Here is a 16795-nt window from a genome sequence, read left to right on the forward strand (position 1 = left end):
CTTTTACTAGTATCTTACTTCGTGCCTCCTCCCTCCCCTCCGCTTTCCCCAGCAAGACTGGGTGTCCCTTCCTTGCAGCACAGCGCCATGGCCTCACCCGTGCCAAGAACTGAGCGCAAATGCCACTGTCCCTCTGCGCCGTGTAAACTGAACAGCCAGGCTAGTTCTCATTTCTGTGGTAGGGTATGGTGTCGGCTCGTGTGCCTGAGGAAGATACTGGAGACATCTTTGCTACTAATATATTTACAAGGTTCATAAAATCTGCCACCTTTACAAAGATGTATAAAACTCATTGAACTCAGTGAGGTTGAATATACAGGACAGGACTGTTGCACGTGACAAGGGTGGCAGAACTAGACTCCTGATGTGGCAGGATTTATGCAAAGAAGAGGAATTGCTTCTTTGGAAGCATTTTAAAGGGAAGAAGTTGCAAAAAGAGAAGATAAGTCTTGGTTTTGTTCACAAACTAGTTCTCAAATAGTTTTATGGAATGTCTGAAAGAAGCTTAGTTTACTGGGAAAGGTACTGCGTACCACCCTGTTCACACCCATCCTAACACCTAAGGCAACTAGCGAGAGCCTTGTTTTTTCCAGGCTCCCTCAGCCTCTTCTTGTACATCCTTAACCATCTTCACAGCCCTTTGCTGGACTGGCTCCAGTACGTCCATGTCCTTCTTGTACTGGGGAGCCAGAACTGGACACAGCTGTTCAGATGTGGCCTTGGCAATGCTGAGCAGAGGGGAAGAGTCACCTCCCTCAACCTGCTGGCACCATGCTGCCAACGCAGCCCATGAGGCTGTTGGCTTTCCTCTCCTCTTTTCTAGCTGCAGAAGTCAGGCTTCTGGTACTTTAGCAAAGGAAAATTGTGATGGTAACACATCATACCTTTCAGACGTCAAGAAGAGAACAACATCACATTCAGCAGAAAAAGAAAAAAAAAAGTCAGTAAAATACACAACAAATTCCTTTTATTGAAATACCAGACTGCGATTGCTGGCCTAACAAATTAAGTTGTTTAGAGCTGCTACGAAGAGAAATACAGATTTTTGTGAAAAATACTTAAAATGTATTTCAAATACCCACAAGTGATGTGTCAGCCAGTTACAAGTTTTGTACACACCTGCAAGCCTCAGTATTAACTAGTGATATGCAAAATGCTGCATGCTGCATATGCATGGAATCAAAGCACTCTGAGCGATATTCTTAACACTTCAATTGTAACTGATTTTAATGAGGATGAACATTTATATTGAATAAATTAATGTGAGACAATATTGAGAAATTCTAAATTAATTTGCATTAATGAAAATTAATAATTCAGTAGAATTTTAATAGGCAAATGTGAAGATACTATACTGTTTGCTCAAAAAGACTTTTTCTTTATATTAAGGCATTTTTGTGAGCATTTGCTTTTTAACTCCTCAGTAGGACTGAAAATATGGTACATCTAGGCTCTGTAAACATAAACATATACCCTATTTCCACCCTAAAACTGTCTGGGAAGTTTGACTAATTTGTGCAGCTGTCTGAGATTTCTGGATATGCCACTCTGATTAAGCTGCTCTGAGTCTGGAAACTCTTGGCACATCAACTGTGTATTTACACATCAGTTCTTAACAGTTTTCCCTGAGAGCCAAAGCACCGCCAGAGGGATATGCACTTGCCCTAGACCTAACACTTGTAGGTACACAGCGTGCATGCACTGCCCAGTTCTTATTCTTATATGCCATAAATGATGGGTATCAGACTCTGCCAGAACACGAGGACTAGGTCCACCGCCACCCAGAGATGTTAAGCACACCCTGCCTGTGCAGCTGGTGCGTGATTGCACACAGCGATCCCAGACAGGCATACGACAGCTCTAATATCAGCACTGATTACATGCTGACTGCCGAGCCCTCCGAGATGCTCGTCTGTGCAAGCAGAGCGTCTCCCTGCCGCTGCTCGGCACTCACAGGGCACAAAGGGAGGTGCCTCCTTCTGGACCAACAAGGTCTTGCATCCTTTCAGATACCATGTAACCATTTGGCTTTCATTTGTCATTTTCAGAACTATAAAGTAAAAGTAAATCCTTCAAAGCAAACACTTGTTTTGTTTAAAAAAGGAGAAGAGATTGTGTTGCTCTTCCTGTGCCCTCTCTCCAGTGGGGCAGGGTTGGCCATTCACACCTGATGCAGAGAGGCACCTGGGACTGCATCTGCCCCCGGACGTTTGTCTGGGAATACGAGGTACCACACAAGGTGCAGGTGAAGCTCTTCAGCACTGCTTTTCCCAGACCTCTTTAAGATGGGAACGTGTGCCTTTTTCTGAGTTGGGAGGGCTGGCACGAACACTGCTCTTTCAACTCCAGCTTCTGTCCTTCCTTCCTGGCTGTGTTTTCAGCAAATTGCTGAACACAATAGCAAAATATACCACTCTGGTGTGATTCTAGATGACTTAAGCTGTGCAAGGGGTTATGGAGATGGCAATGCTATCTAATTTAGGCATCTCTGGTCCTTCTGAGTAGCGCTTCCCTCTAGGAGAAGTACAATTGCTTTCCAGGGTGAATTATTGGTGGTGCAACAGCTTGTGCCATAAAGCATTGCTCATTGTCTGAAAGAGTGGCAGAATCTGGCCATTTGCAATTTTGAGCCTTAATCTGAAGCACGTGTGACTGCCTAAAGAAATGGACATTCACCTTAGACACAACCCTTCATTCCCCTCTCTACCCTTCCTTCCTCCAAAACCAAAGCAGAAAATTCAGAAAAATTCAGAAAATCAACTGGTATTTCAGGTGCAATAAGAATGAAGGTTTGGACTTGGCATCTGAATATCTGAAGTCATGAATAAATATGTAGAGAAGAACTTTGTCCTTTCAAAGGGTCATGAGACATTAGCTGGTTTGACTTCTTATTTAGGACGAGTAAGCAGTTTAGTTTCTTGGGGGATTATTATAGTTAAATTACAGCCTCATATGCTCTTCATGAGACAAGAAGGACACTTTCATGAGCAGCTTTTTCTTACAGTTGCGGTCGATCTTAATATGTGAAAGATACAGCTTCCTATTTGTTTCCAGTTAATTTCAGGATTATTTTGCTTCAGATGTCTCTGAAAAACAAACAAAACAAAATGACAGGGTGAAACAGGAAACCTTTACATTTTAATTTCAAAATTACACAGCGAGTGCAGGTGAATGAGCTCTTGAGTCGAATTAATGGCTGCATGTTAGGGCTCGTCTGTGCTGTAAAATGGTTTGTCAGTACAATTATACCAGCAATCCCAAGACTATAGCAAAAATAAAGCTAATATATGACTCTGACATAGCTATGCCAGCAACTTTGCCTAAGTGTGTGAAGCTCGTACCAGTAAATTTTTCTTTTACTAGTATAGCTTATGCAGCTTAGGGAAATGTTTGACCTATATGGGGCAAAAGAGCTCATTTAGTCAGTGTAAGCTGTGACTCCAGCAAAAAGTTTTCCCGGTGATTCTCCAGCATGACTACGGCCATGATGCCTGTGTCATGTTGCTGGTCTGGCAGATATGGGAGAAGAGATACCTCCCTCTTGGAGAGAGGCTTCCAAGCGGTGTGCCCTGGGCTGGGGTAAAAGAGATGCAGGCCTGGAGGGGAGTTAATTAATAACTTAATTAATATTTAATGGCAATATGGCAGCATGCTAAGACTTCATCAGTGGGCTCTGTTCCCAGCTCTGCCATGTTGCAAAACCACGTTTTAATCTGCCCTCTAGGGAAATGGCAAGACCTGTGCACGTAGGATGAACATCTAGATAATCATGGTGGCCTGATAGTCTTCCCTGCCCTTAGGGTCTTTGAACCTACAACTGCTTTGAGACAGGCTGCTTGAAGTCCTGCCTGCGTCAAAGCTAAGAATTGAATTGCAGCTCTCTGAGCAGCGCAATATTTGTTTGCTTCCTCTCGACTCCTCCTTCCTTCGTAATGGCCATTGATTGCACCCTAGAAAAAAGCTTCAGTTTGCACATTAGGGTAAAGTGAAAACACCAGGCAGTAGAAAAATTACCTAACAATCAAAATTACCAAAGTAGGTGATGCCCCAAAATCTGCATTGAAAACTACTTAAGAAAAGGGGGACTTTCAAAAGTGCTGAGAACATACAACTCCAGTCATGGATTTGGGTTCCTCACCCCAATATCCCTGAGGCTGCAGGGTTTGCCTCAGCCTTTCAGCCAGAGGCAAGGGGAGCTACAAAAGAAACAACTATCTTAGAGGGTCAGTGGTATGAAAGCTCCGGAGAAATGTCTTAGAAAAACAGTACAAAAGGATTAATGAAGATGCAGTGTGGTCAGAAAGGTTGGTTTTCATTTGTAGCGCTGTCTCTAGCTTTCGGTCATGCAGGAACTCACATCTCAGCACAACCAAGGTTAAAAAAAAAGTTCCACCTCAATCTGTTTCATACAATTAATTTAAAAAAAAAAATCAGTACAAATTGAAAATAAAGAAAACTACTTTGTCCAAACAAAATCGCCTCAGCTGTTGAGTTCATGACAAGAGGAAAAACCTGCTGGGTATTTTTTTCATTCCTTATGGCATTTCTCTCTCTTTTCTACTTTTTCTTTCTTGGCTCCTATTTAATAAGCACTGAGGCTTAGTCAGCTGAGACCATGCTTTTTCCAGCACTTGTGTGAAGTCCGGAAAGCTGCGTCCTGAAATAGCCTGACACCAGCACTTGTTTTCAGCTCTCCAGGTGGCTGGACCATGTCGTTTCTGTCCTTTTCCAGCCATGAAGTTGCAAGCAGCAATCAGCACTGGAGGCAGAAGCTGCCTTCTCTGGTTTGCTGTTGGGTTTTTGTTGTTGCTGCTCCTGCATGCCTCTGTCTCGTTTTTGTTTGCAAGGACATGGGATGAGGCGTTATAACAGCACCAGAGCTACTACAGTTCATTGCAATGAGCCTTTATCCCCTTTTTTCCCACACCCCAGAAAACCCGCTATTGATATCTTTAATGCCCTCTAAAAGACTGTCAAACTGAGGGCTTTCTTCATAAAAATATCCAAAACCCAACTCATGGCAGTAAAACAAAAGAAACTTGTATTGTTAAAAAGAAAGCCACAGCTCTTAAATGCTTTCAGGGTTTTTTCCTACTTTCTCTTGAATCTTTAATGAAAGGTTAAAATATGTTAATGGTGGTTGTTGCTATAGCAAGCTCAGGCATCTGTAGTCAAGTCCCTTGTTTAATTGCTTATTGTTCTGGAGTGATGAGGTCATGTTAACATCATTGACCCTCCAGGCACGTTTATTCTATCAAAATTAACATAGCAATGACCTGAGGCAAGTGTCTGTTCTTTCTTTCTCCCTTCTGCTTAGACTGAGGACTAGCTCTTGCTAGTATCATCCTGGCATGCTTTGGCCTGATTGTGGAAAGACTTTTTTGGGGCACTGGAGAAAAACTGCAAATAATAAATACTGATTTTCTCAAAGTACACCTGACTGTTGACGTTTGCTTCTGTATTTCATTAAAACATTTTTTTTTTTCCCCTAATGACTCTATTTTGAAGTAATTTGGATCAATAGATTTCATTTTGATAGATCACATATACCAAATGATTAAAAATGGGTATCAACAGATAGCATAAATGTCCTGAGGAAGCAAGGGACCATGCGTGGGAAATGATTGACTGATGAGTTTTTGAACTAGAATTAACATGATTGGATGTTAGGCATTTGGCACAGATGCAAGAGACAACTCATTTTTGTGCATTATTTGCCTGTAAGTAAGCCTAAACCAGCTAATTTGGTTAATTTTAACGCCTCCAACCAGATGTGTAGCATACGCGCTCAAAAGCTGATTTTTTAAGCTCCGTCAATCATTTTACCTGGCTAGACATTTTATAGGGCTTTTGCCCACATATAAGATTAATTTCATATGCTCACATCAAATCCATATTTCTCAAAATGCTCTCAAGTGCAAGCACGGAAGCTTGATAGAAATGTTAAGTGCTAGATAAAAGCCATAACGGAGGATTTCTGATGGTCAGGGGAAGACCAGCAGGCTCGAGGAGCTACGTGCTCCTTGCCTAGCTAATGATTTCAGAGGGTGGATACTTCTGTCATCCACCAAGCATGATAATTTTGGGGATTGCTTCATAATCCAAGACAGACAGCGGCAAAGGTCCTTTCTTTCATGTTTTGCTAGAGCTCTCAGAGATGACAACTACTACAGTGAAACCTTGCCTCTATTGATAGGGAGTTTAAAGGGCAGGTGGATATAGACTTAAAGAAGCTGATGCCACGACAGTCAGTATAATTAGAGGCTGACCCTCTAGGCTGGCATTGCTTCTTGAAACTGTGCTTTTCCCTTAATGCCTATAGTCAAAAGGACTATTTTAGTCAAGAGAGAGTTTCATTCTCTCTTTCTTGACTTCTTCACGCAATAGAGCAAGTCCCCATCCTCAGTGGCATGTGGACTGAGGAAATAATGCATTTATGTGAAATGCCCTACTTTGTTTCATTTTTCAGTCTTTCCTGTAACTTTGGAGTTTCTATGGTTGTGAGCAGGGGAAGAGATGGTTGCACAGATACCACACCCTGCCCTGGAAGGTTTGAGTATTTCAGAAAAAAATAAGAGCTTATTTCAGATTCAGTAAGCTGCTTAACTCAAATAGAATAGAAAAGTTGCATGCTATTTTAAAATAAATACACAGTACAATTAGAAATAAAATACCACTTTATAATAAATTTTTTTTTTAATCTCTGAAACACAACATTTCAAGTTCTTCTAGGTTTTCAGGGGTTTCTCTTAACAAGAGAAGCAATTCAGCCGAATCAAGTGAAGTTCATTAAAGGTTCAGCTATGAGTGAAAAGAGCTGGGACTACACAGTTTCATTCAGATCTAGAGAAAAAAAGTCTAATCTGTGTTTAGCTGGAAATAATGCTTGGAGCTTTTTAGAAGCAAAGGCCCTCTTCACTAGCACTTTAAGTCTCTGCAGACTGCCAGAGCAGAACCTTGAGGATTTAGTGAAAACACAGATAATTCCTGGAAACTTTTTAAGATCCAAACCTTAGTCATGCACAACAAGGCATCCACTTCTAAAAAAAAAGGAAAAGGATTGCATTTAAAGTACTATAATGTGTTACAGCAAACTGGCACAAATCAGAAAAATTAGACGGGCTTTCAGATACAAAGCCTTTTTCCGGGTTTCTGTGTGGTTCTGTAAGGATAACTGTTGGTCTAATTAAGGTTTTGTCTCTATATGTAAACCTGGCCTTGCCTGTGCACTTTTATCACCAGAACAATGACAGGTACCGCTTTGACAATGGTGACATCGCTAAGAATGACAGGGCATCACAGGTGGCAGCTCAGAGGTGCCCTTCCTGCGTTATTCACAGGACATTCGGGGCAACAGCAGCAACTCCCAGGGGAAGCCATCCCTTGTTTTGGAGAATGAAGGTTACTGGCTAATCTGAAAAATCACTCTGCACATGTTTGCATCCATAAGTGATCACAGATCACACTCACCTTCTTCCTTCAGAGGGTGCATGCTTATTTCTAACAGTGGTGTCTTGAAATACTTTTCTTAAGTTTTCAATTATGTTTTCATCCACATAGTCATATTTGTGCTCTTCTTCCTCTTCCGCCTCACACTTTCCAAGTGCCTTATTTGTGAGACCTAGGCAATTAGCAAAAAAATAACTGTAAGGAAATGGAAGACTCTGCCCTTGCCCTGAAAAAAATGTACAATTCATGCAGACAACTACCAAAGCAAAAAGTAAAGCAGGCAACATTCTCCTCACTTTTCTCATTTTCACAGAGAACTTAAATGACTTGCTCAAGTTCCTGAACAATATCTGTGGCAGATCAAAAATGAAACCCAGCTGAGCATTTTATAAGAGAGTCTTCACTCTTAAGAATTGCTATTTCAGTTTTTGCATAATACTTGTACCTCAAAGTCTGTGGGCAAAACAGATAATCTAAGGTTTATTAAAATGGTTAAAAAGTGTGATCGCTGACAGTGTAAAAGCAGGCAGATGAAATTGTCTGACCATATCAAGAGAAGAGCAGTCCACTTGCCATGTGCAGTACCTACCATCCCTGTGCACCCATGCTCTTGTGTTTCATTGCCTGAAGAGACGAGCCTCTGCAGCTAGGAAGCTGTGGTGTTACTTCAGGATTTCCTAGACCCAGACCGCCCAGTTTCCTCTTATCACTCAGAAGGTGGTACTACAAACAGAGGTGCAGGCTTGAAAGTGGCTTGACATTTAAATGAAAATTTGTGAAGTACATTTCTTTACCTCCACTTAGACCAGCCTGGGGCAATACTGAGGACAAACCTTCCAAAAAGCAGTGGCCTTTTCCCACAAGGGCAAAGACCTTCATGGGAGTCCTCTTTGCCACTCCAGCCCAGGGGTGGGCTCTACACTGGATCTTGGCACAGCAAGAACTTCACATTACAGCTCACACCAGTGAGCTACAGGCTGCTGCTGGAAGGCCCCAAGGTCTCCTCCTCTGCCCAGGTGGTCATAGTGCCTCAATGGGGCAAGAGGTAGCTCCACAAGATGCATGGGACCACTACTCACATGGAGCAGGACCACACAAGGATCAGCCACTGGGTGCCCCAGAGCCACCACATCCCTTGGCCCAGGCTGTGGTGAGGAAGAGCCAGGCAGCAGCACAGGAGTTGCTCTACCAGGAGCAGCTCACCCTTGAGGTTTCCTAGGAAGCCTCACCTTTAATAGAGCTGAGAGGATTATAAAGCAAAAAGTTTCACCTGAAATGACAAAACAGTGTGAAACACTGCTTGTGGTACAGCTGTTCCTGTCTGGTTAATTTGCTATGACAAAACCTGAAACAACCTGCAAATGTGCACGGGACCTCACATCTTGGACCTCTCGGCAAGGCTGTGCTCATCAAACAGGTCCTTCTTTATGGGACTGAGCTTCTCAAACAAGAATCCTGCTCACAAGCTTATTCTTCTGACCACTGCATTCCCTCCCCTTCACCTAGAAAACAGCTGTACGTTCTCTCAGCAGTCTCTGAACCCCACTCGTGTTCCTCCTGAGACTCCCCATAGCTGAGGTGTCTCTCCCTGAAAAACTGGGCAGGATTAATTTCTTTCTGAAGTTCTGATCCTCAACTTTACAGGTTTTTTTAAGGCCAGAAATAACCATTAAGTTAATCAAGCAACTGTCTGGCCACACCAGCACGAAGTTTATCACAGACCAATTTAGTCACAAGTCCCCCTGCCACTTTTTAGGAATACGTATATTAGCCAAGTATTTCCAGATCTAGGAATCAAGAGAAGAGAAAAACTAAACAAAACAAAAACCCACAAAAAAACCAAACCACCACCAAAAACTCAAACCTATGATGAGAAATTTAATGAAGATCTCACTCACCCATGTGGCCACTGCCTTGTTAATAAACATTTCCAGGTTTGTAGTTCATTTGCAAGTTGGCTGTGTTTAATATCAGTAAAAGTAAACTGATGAATAAAACAGGCACTGAAAGAATAAGCTAATCCCTGTGATTCAGCAAGGGAAATATTGTTTGTGCACTTAGACTTGCTAATACGGATATAAAGTGCAGATTGCTCACGGATGGCATAGCTAGACTTTCTTCTTTCCCAAACACAAGCAAACAAAATGATATGCTTCCAAGCAAGTCAGCTCAAGGAGAAAGGAAATTAATGTCATCAGGTCAGACTAAATCACAGCTGTCCCCAGTCTCAAACCTGTGTAGGATGCCTTCTGAAATGTATATATTTACACTTCAATAAAGCATTAAGCAATGAATGGGACAAGCTGAACAATCCCAAGGGAATTCTGAACAGTAAAATCAATGCAATTTGCTTCACTGTTTGAAAAAAAAATCTATTAGCCTCAACACTGAATTACTGAATCAGATATGCCATCTCAGCCTGCTAAGAAAACAAGGCTTATGTCATCGTGCTGTCTATCCATCCATCTGTCAATCTCTTCAGTACTTTTGAAAGGTTTTTTGCGAATTTCTGTCAGATTTGAAAAGGGGGCAGAAGTCTCAACGTGGTTACAAAAGCGACAGTTGAATTAGTTCCTCTATTGAAAGAAGAGCATGCAGAACACAGCTGTTATACACTCCATTTGGCAGCAGACAGCAGGATAAATCAGTGTCTGCATATTGGTTGGCCACTCAACACACACATAGCTCCAGACCTGCTCTTTTTCATTTGATAGGAGTGCCATAAGGAGAGTTTTGGTTATTATCAGGGAAGGGGGAGAGGAACAGTAGGGGACAACAGACCTGAATACTTATTAAACCAAATTTCATTAATTCTGCTCTTCCTGGAATAATTTGTATAATTACATTTGCCTTTACAGGGGAAGGGTAGTGCTCTGCAGACTAAAAATTTCCATTTATCTCACTTGTATCCTCAAGTGGGTAGCATTTGTTGTTTTTTTTCCTTGGAATATACTTGCTGGTTTTTTTCACAAATTTCAAGGTGGCAAACAGTTATCATAGCTCTCCATTCTGTCCTCCTTCAAAATGTAGGCAACAGAAGTAACCCAACTCATCAGGACCCTTGCTTGAATGAAACCAGTGCTAGAAACCCCAACTCGTGTACATACGAGGCTGCATACCTCAACATCCCTGGCTTTGACCATAACACAGTTGTGGTAAATATTTCAGTTCAGCATTTATGCTACATAAATTAACATTCAACCACATAACAACATTTAGTGTTTATATATGCCTAACTTGAAAACAATAGTTATGAATTATTATCATAGAATCACAGAATGGTTTGGGTTGGAAGGGACCTCAAAGCCCATCTAGTTCCAACCCCCCTGCCATGGGCAGGGACACCCTCCACTAGATCAGGTTGTTCACATTATGTGCAACGTTATGCATAATAATATTGTGAACTAAACACAGTAGAACCGCATCCTTATTTCTGCACATCACTTAAATGAAAATACACAGAACTGAAGGTATTTGCATAAGCCATATCTATGACCAGTAGCATTTTATTTCCTGTGGGCCTGGTTTTGATACTCCTTAGTGCTAATGAGAACTAATTCCTAGGGAGTGCTACTGAAAGCTATTGAGTGATAGCAGAATCAGAGCCCATAAAACTAATGGACTGTTCCTTGAGCTGGTATCCATCAACCATTCTTTCACATGATGGTGCAGCATATTTTTAAAACCCGTTAAGTGCCACAGTCAAAATATTTCATATGCACTGTAGGGTTACAATTCATGTATGGGTAATGCTTATCTCCCTCTGGAATCTACTAACCCACTGTTTGGAAAAGTTTAATCTTAAATTTAATTTCTTAAAAAATCTGAAATTTCCTGCAAGAGGCATCTATTGCCCTCTTTCACTGTCCTTTCATTTTTTAATTTTCTTCTTTGTCACTTCTTGTCTAGTCTATCTATCTTGCTGGTTGTATTGAATTCTTACAGACACTAATTTCCACTCTTGCACTACTGCCTCTTTTTGTAAAGTAAATCCTCGGTGTATCAATAGCTCTTGCGGATGTGAAGCGGTTGCCACAAGTTTTAAACAATTGCGTATTTCAGGCCCCGTCATACCTTCCTGCAAGAGGGTAAGGAGAAGGGCTTAGGGCACCATCATGCACCCCCCCAGGCTCCCAGCTGCTGCTCTGTGCAGGGCAGGTGGGGCTGGGGCACTGCCAGAGAACGGGAGAGGTGACTCATGCAAAGTCCCCTTTAGTTACCCTGCACATAACACTGCGATACCTCCCCCTTGCAACCACTTCTACAAGCTCCGGCCTGGAACCTCTGTGTATTATTGCAATTAAAATCAGTCATATCTAATAAACAAGCCTATGCTTTCTTTCTCCTGCTGTACAAGTTAGTTTGGTTATGAAGAAAGCTGATTGAAAGTGTTTAAATATAATTTACTAAAGTGTACTCATCATCCTATGAAATGATGTGATCTCCTCATCTTAAGTAATTTTCTCAGCTTTTTTTAAACTTGTCTCAGAAGATGTGTCAACCAAAAATAAGTTTTGTGTTCACATCCCAAAAACCAGGAAAAAGAGTCCAATTGTTTTTTTAAAGATAGTTACAGGACCATAGGAGCCAAAGGATCTAATTAACAGTTTTGGCCTAATCAAAGACTCAGCTCAAGTGTGGAAGCTGGAGAGAGTTGTCATACATGCGTACAGTGAAGGATTCCTAATTCATATTGGTTATCCCTATGCACCTAATTCAGAGTGCTAGTGTGATATCCCTGTGATGTCACTGAGGAAAGAAGAGCTTTTTTTTTCAAAATAATTCAGAATTCCATGTTTTGCTTCAAGTTTTTTTTTAATATTATGTTTAATTCATTTTAATATTTGGTTTAGAGCACAGACCCATAAACAAATGTATTGCCCTAATTGATGGGACAGCAAGCTACAGCACAGGGGCAGAAATTTCTTCAACCATCTTCATTGTCAAATTTAGAAGACTTTATATGTGCATTCTAAATTGCAATCAGAAGGCCTCTTCCTTTTTTTCTTTCTCCACTGGCCTCCTAAATCAAGTGCCTAAAGTCAGAATATATAAATGTCTTCCCTAAAATGTCCTGACATCAATAAACAAAATCAACATAAACACTTTTTTATTGCAGACTGTAAAAATTTCAGAATCCTAAGCCATGAGCAAGAAGATTAGGTAATGTTTTAGAAACTCCACTTAGAATAAATTTCAAGGTTAAAGAAAAACTGATACAGCAGATTTCTGATAAGAGATCCTGCAGATATTGCTACTATTTCTAATGAATTCAAACTCAGTCAAATATAAGAAAACTCAGGTTTGATTGCAATACAGGAAAAAGGTTCAATTTCTTAAAAACAAAGATAATAAATCCTATCTTTATTAACAGGAACTCTGTAAGGAAAGACAATAGAGACTAAAACTGAAAGAAAAACATGTTGCTTTTCTTTTCGGAACTATCTGGCCTTTGGTAAGAAATAGTAATTGTCTCTGTAACTGTTTTTTTGAGAGCACAGATTCAATATCCTTATTAGGAATTTGAAACAGGTTGGTGCTTTGGAGGGTGGCTTAACATCCACCAGTAGATGTTTAAAGATTAGTCAGTGAATGGTGCATTTCCTCCCACTCAAAACCCACAGGAGTGTGTCTGTGTTATTAGTCTTGACATATTTTCTAATCCATTATCTTGTGAATTAGCAGAGCAGAGTATACTCTCTGGAACAGACAAGCTTGCTGCACGCAACAGTGGACTCCTGGGGATCCCTTGGCTGGCCAGGAAGAACTGCTATATCATCTAATCCAATCTCCTGTATAATTCTGCAGTTATCTTTGAATTAAACCCAATAATTTTGGGCTATACCAACACACATCTTTCAGAAAAACCTTTAGCTTTGATTTGGGTATGTCAGCATACAATCCATCACTGCTCTTTGGTCTAGGTTGAATCTGCCTAGCTCCAACTTTTAACTGACATTATACTCAAATTTAGACAAAGTTTTTACAGGGATATACTCCAAAGCAATTAAACAAGAAGCAAATTCCTAGCCTTGTAAAAGAAGAAACATTATGGTACTGCCTCTTGATTTTCTATGTGTGTACTAAACAGAGGTACTAAGAGTTTGTTTGACAACCCTCAGTAACAAAAGCTATTCTTTATCTGATCTTCTGTGAGTAGTCTAAGCTAACACAGTATACGGGATGAACTTAAAACTACTAATTGCAGCTTTCGTAAGAAATGAGGTAGGAGACATATGATCGATGAGTTTCGAAATCAGAAACACAGCTAATAACTGGGCCAGCTGGGAAAAGTTAGCGCTGTGAATCTTTGCAAGACCAGAGGCAAGCAAGCCTTCAGGAGCCCTAAGACCATTTTTTCTCTGATATTCTTGGACGTGCACCCAGGACTACTTGCAAAGCACAGGTCTCTAGCGACAAACTCAGGGAAATGGATAGGAAAAAAATGAGCCTGATTGATACCTGAAGTTTAAAAGAAATGTGTCTACTGGAAGCAGGAAGAATTAAGTAATCGGTAATCTACCATTATGATTGATGAGTGCGTCTCAACCAGCAGATAAGAAAACTCTGCTTTCACAGAAGGGATGCCATAACAAAGGTTAGGATCTTAATGGAATGAAGGCCAAAGGAAATAGAGCAAGAACAGCTAAGAGAAGATCATTTAAAACTTGAAAAAGTCCCTAGAAAAAGCTTTCTTCTCAATTAGAGTGTTTCAGAATTAAAAACAAATTAAGAATTGGCTAAGAAAAAAAGTAATTGTGCTAGAAAGTGAAAAATAGCAAATAAAAATCAAGCGCTCTTGGAGATTCTGAAAAACATTTATCGAGGACATATAAATAAGGTTCAATGGGATAGACAAAAGACTAATGCTACTGGCCCAGTATGAATAAAGAGAGAGAAGGCAGGCAGACATAAACTGGGGCAGATGAGGCAGTCAGCAACATTGTTTTGTTTCACTATAGTGCTGAAACACGTTCAGTAGAAGGTCCAAATCAAGAACAGTTGCAAAAAGTCTGTTTTCTAGGGTTCAGAACCGCAAACTGCATGAGCTAACAAGAAGGGTGAGCAGTGTGAAGGAGAAGGCAGAAACTTTGCTGGTAGCATGGCTAACAGAGGCAGCCCTCTGCCTAGGGACAGGTGAAGACCCTGCTGAGAGCTTCTGGGTCAGGATTAGTGGACAAACCAACATGGGCGATGTTGGTGTGGGTGTCTGCTACAGATACTGTGATTAATTAATGACATGGGTGATGGGACAGAGCGTATCCTCAGTAAGTCTGCAGATGATACAAAACTGGGAGGAGTGGCTGAGATGGTTGTGCTGCCATTCAGAGGGACCTGGACTGGCTGGAGGACTGGGCAGAGAGGAATCTCATGAAGTTCAGTGAAGGAAAACACAAGGTCCTGCACCTGGGGAAGAATAACTCCATGCACCAGCACAGACTGGAAAGCAGCTTTGTAGAGAAAAACATAAGGGTCCTGGTAGACAAGTTGACCATGGGCCAGCAATGTGTCTTTGTGACAAAGAAGTCCAACAACCTCCTGGGCTACATTAGGCAAGGCAGTAACCAGCACAGATCCTTACCCCTCTGCTCAGCACTGGTGAGAGCACACCCATAGTGAGGGGTCCAGATCTGGGCTCCCCAGTACAAGAGGAACATGGACATTCTAGAGTGAGTCCAGCAAAGGGCCATGGAGATGATTAAGGGACTGGAGCGTGTAAAATAGGAGGGGAGGCTGAGAAGGTGGGACTGTTCAGCCTGGTGAAGAGAAGGCTCAGGGAGGATCGCATCGCTGGGTATAAATACTGGATGGGAAGACATGAAGAAGATGGAACCAAACTCTTCAGCGTTGCCCAGACAAAAGAAACACAAGCGGTAACAAATACTCTCACAGTAGGAAAATGGTTCGAATACAAAGAATGGAAAGACTTGGCCACCTCCCAGACCTGCTATTGAGCTGAAGCCTTAGTAATGGTAGCTCCAAACTTCATTTCTCAGCCAAGGGATCTCAGTTTAGAAACTACTGCACAGATCCAATGAGAGGCACAGGAAGTGACTGTACAACTCCACTTCTCGCTGCACACACTGAGCTGCTGTGTTCAGAAAAATCTTTGAAAGATCTTAACTGCAAAACGATTATAAGACTTTAGCCTGTGTGGCTTTCCCTGTCTGTGCGGAGTCTGAACCCATCAAGTAAAGCTTCTATATGAGCACTGACTCCTGTGCTTGTGAATAAGCCAGTCCTCAGCACAAACTTTAAGTCTAGCTTACTTCAGTAAGGATGCTTTGGGCATGTTTTCTTCAGGTGCGTCCCCTTCCAGCTTCCCACAGCTGCCTCAGCCCACAGAGACCAACCAATGCAAGTGATCCAGCTAATCCCTGTAGCATGGATGGCAGTTTTCAAAGTCAAGCCCCAGTGATTTGCAGGTAGTTCCTTTATCACAAGAATACAACATCTTAACATTATTTTTTTTCTGGGGTTTAAACAGAGGATACCATCATTTGTAGCTGCCAATATGGAAGCTTCACCATTTACCCTTATAAAATCTAATCAAATCATTAAGCAGTGAAAAAATGGAGCCTGCAAGGAGTTTTTTCAAAGCCACAAAATTACAAATTTGGGATTATCTTTCAAAGCAGACAGATACCAAAATACCTTTCAAAAACCAGTTCCCAAATAATCAACTTCCATAGCAATAAGGATTAGTGAATATTCAACATGCCACAGCAATTCTTCCCTATAAAAGTTGTTTGTGTCACAGTTGGTAGTTTTGATATGTGTAGTTTCACATAGGCAGTCCTTTCTAGAAGTCTCACACACTGAATGACAAGACAATAAAGAGAAACTTTATCTGAAGTTCTTATATTGATATCAATTATCAGTTAACAAATGCTGTGAGGATGAGTATTTGTGCTTTAGTCTTCCAAATGTTCCAGTGTTGTAATTAATGTGATGTGTTCATATTTCAGATATAACTTATGACTGTCAGATTAATGAAATCCATTGAATTTTTTATATTAACTGCAAAGTCTTTTGGATTTGTCCTTTTATCATCTAGCTTCTCAATATGTTTCCTTTCTGAAAAAGGAAAAATTTGAAAGTAAATACAAAACTAACCAGCTATCAAAAATGCTTGGGAAATCCAAGCAAATAGTGACTTTAAAAATTATCGGTCAAGTAATTTCCTCAATATTATTTTTTTATTCAAAATACAAAAATGCAAGTTGAAGACATCTTCATATCTTTAGTGTAAATTGCTTGTTCATCTTTAATACCTGTTGGAATCAGTGTTTTTTATAACAGATGATATGTAAGCATCATCCTAAAGCAAAATGAACGCGCATCT

The 16795-nt window shown here is 41.0% G+C and overlaps 1 protein-coding gene across 2 annotated transcripts in view; it reads right to left on the reverse strand.

The window, feature by feature from the left end:
- Positions 1–1035: 1035 nt before the first annotated feature.
- Positions 1036–16795, reverse strand: part of THEMIS (thymocyte selection associated) — an 83742-nt gene continuing 67982 nt past the window's right edge. Inside the window, exons 6-7 of one of the 2 annotated variants that reach the window (XM_054821062.1) lie at positions 7471–7621; positions 1036–3086 (exon numbers count right to left, since the gene is read on the reverse strand). In XM_054821062.1, coding sequence (XP_054677037.1) covers positions 3077–3086; positions 7471–7621 — 161 coding nt within the window. In that variant the 3' untranslated portion in view covers positions 1036–3076. Of the gene's footprint in view, positions 3087–7466; positions 7622–16795 lie in introns of those variants that run through there. The other variant, XM_054821063.1, reaches the window with a different exon arrangement.

This window comes from Grus americana, chromosome 3 (genome assembly GCF_028858705.1).
Source record: "Grus americana isolate bGruAme1 chromosome 3, bGruAme1.mat, whole genome shotgun sequence".
Lineage (NCBI taxonomy): Eukaryota > Metazoa > Chordata > Aves > Gruiformes > Gruidae > Grus > Grus americana.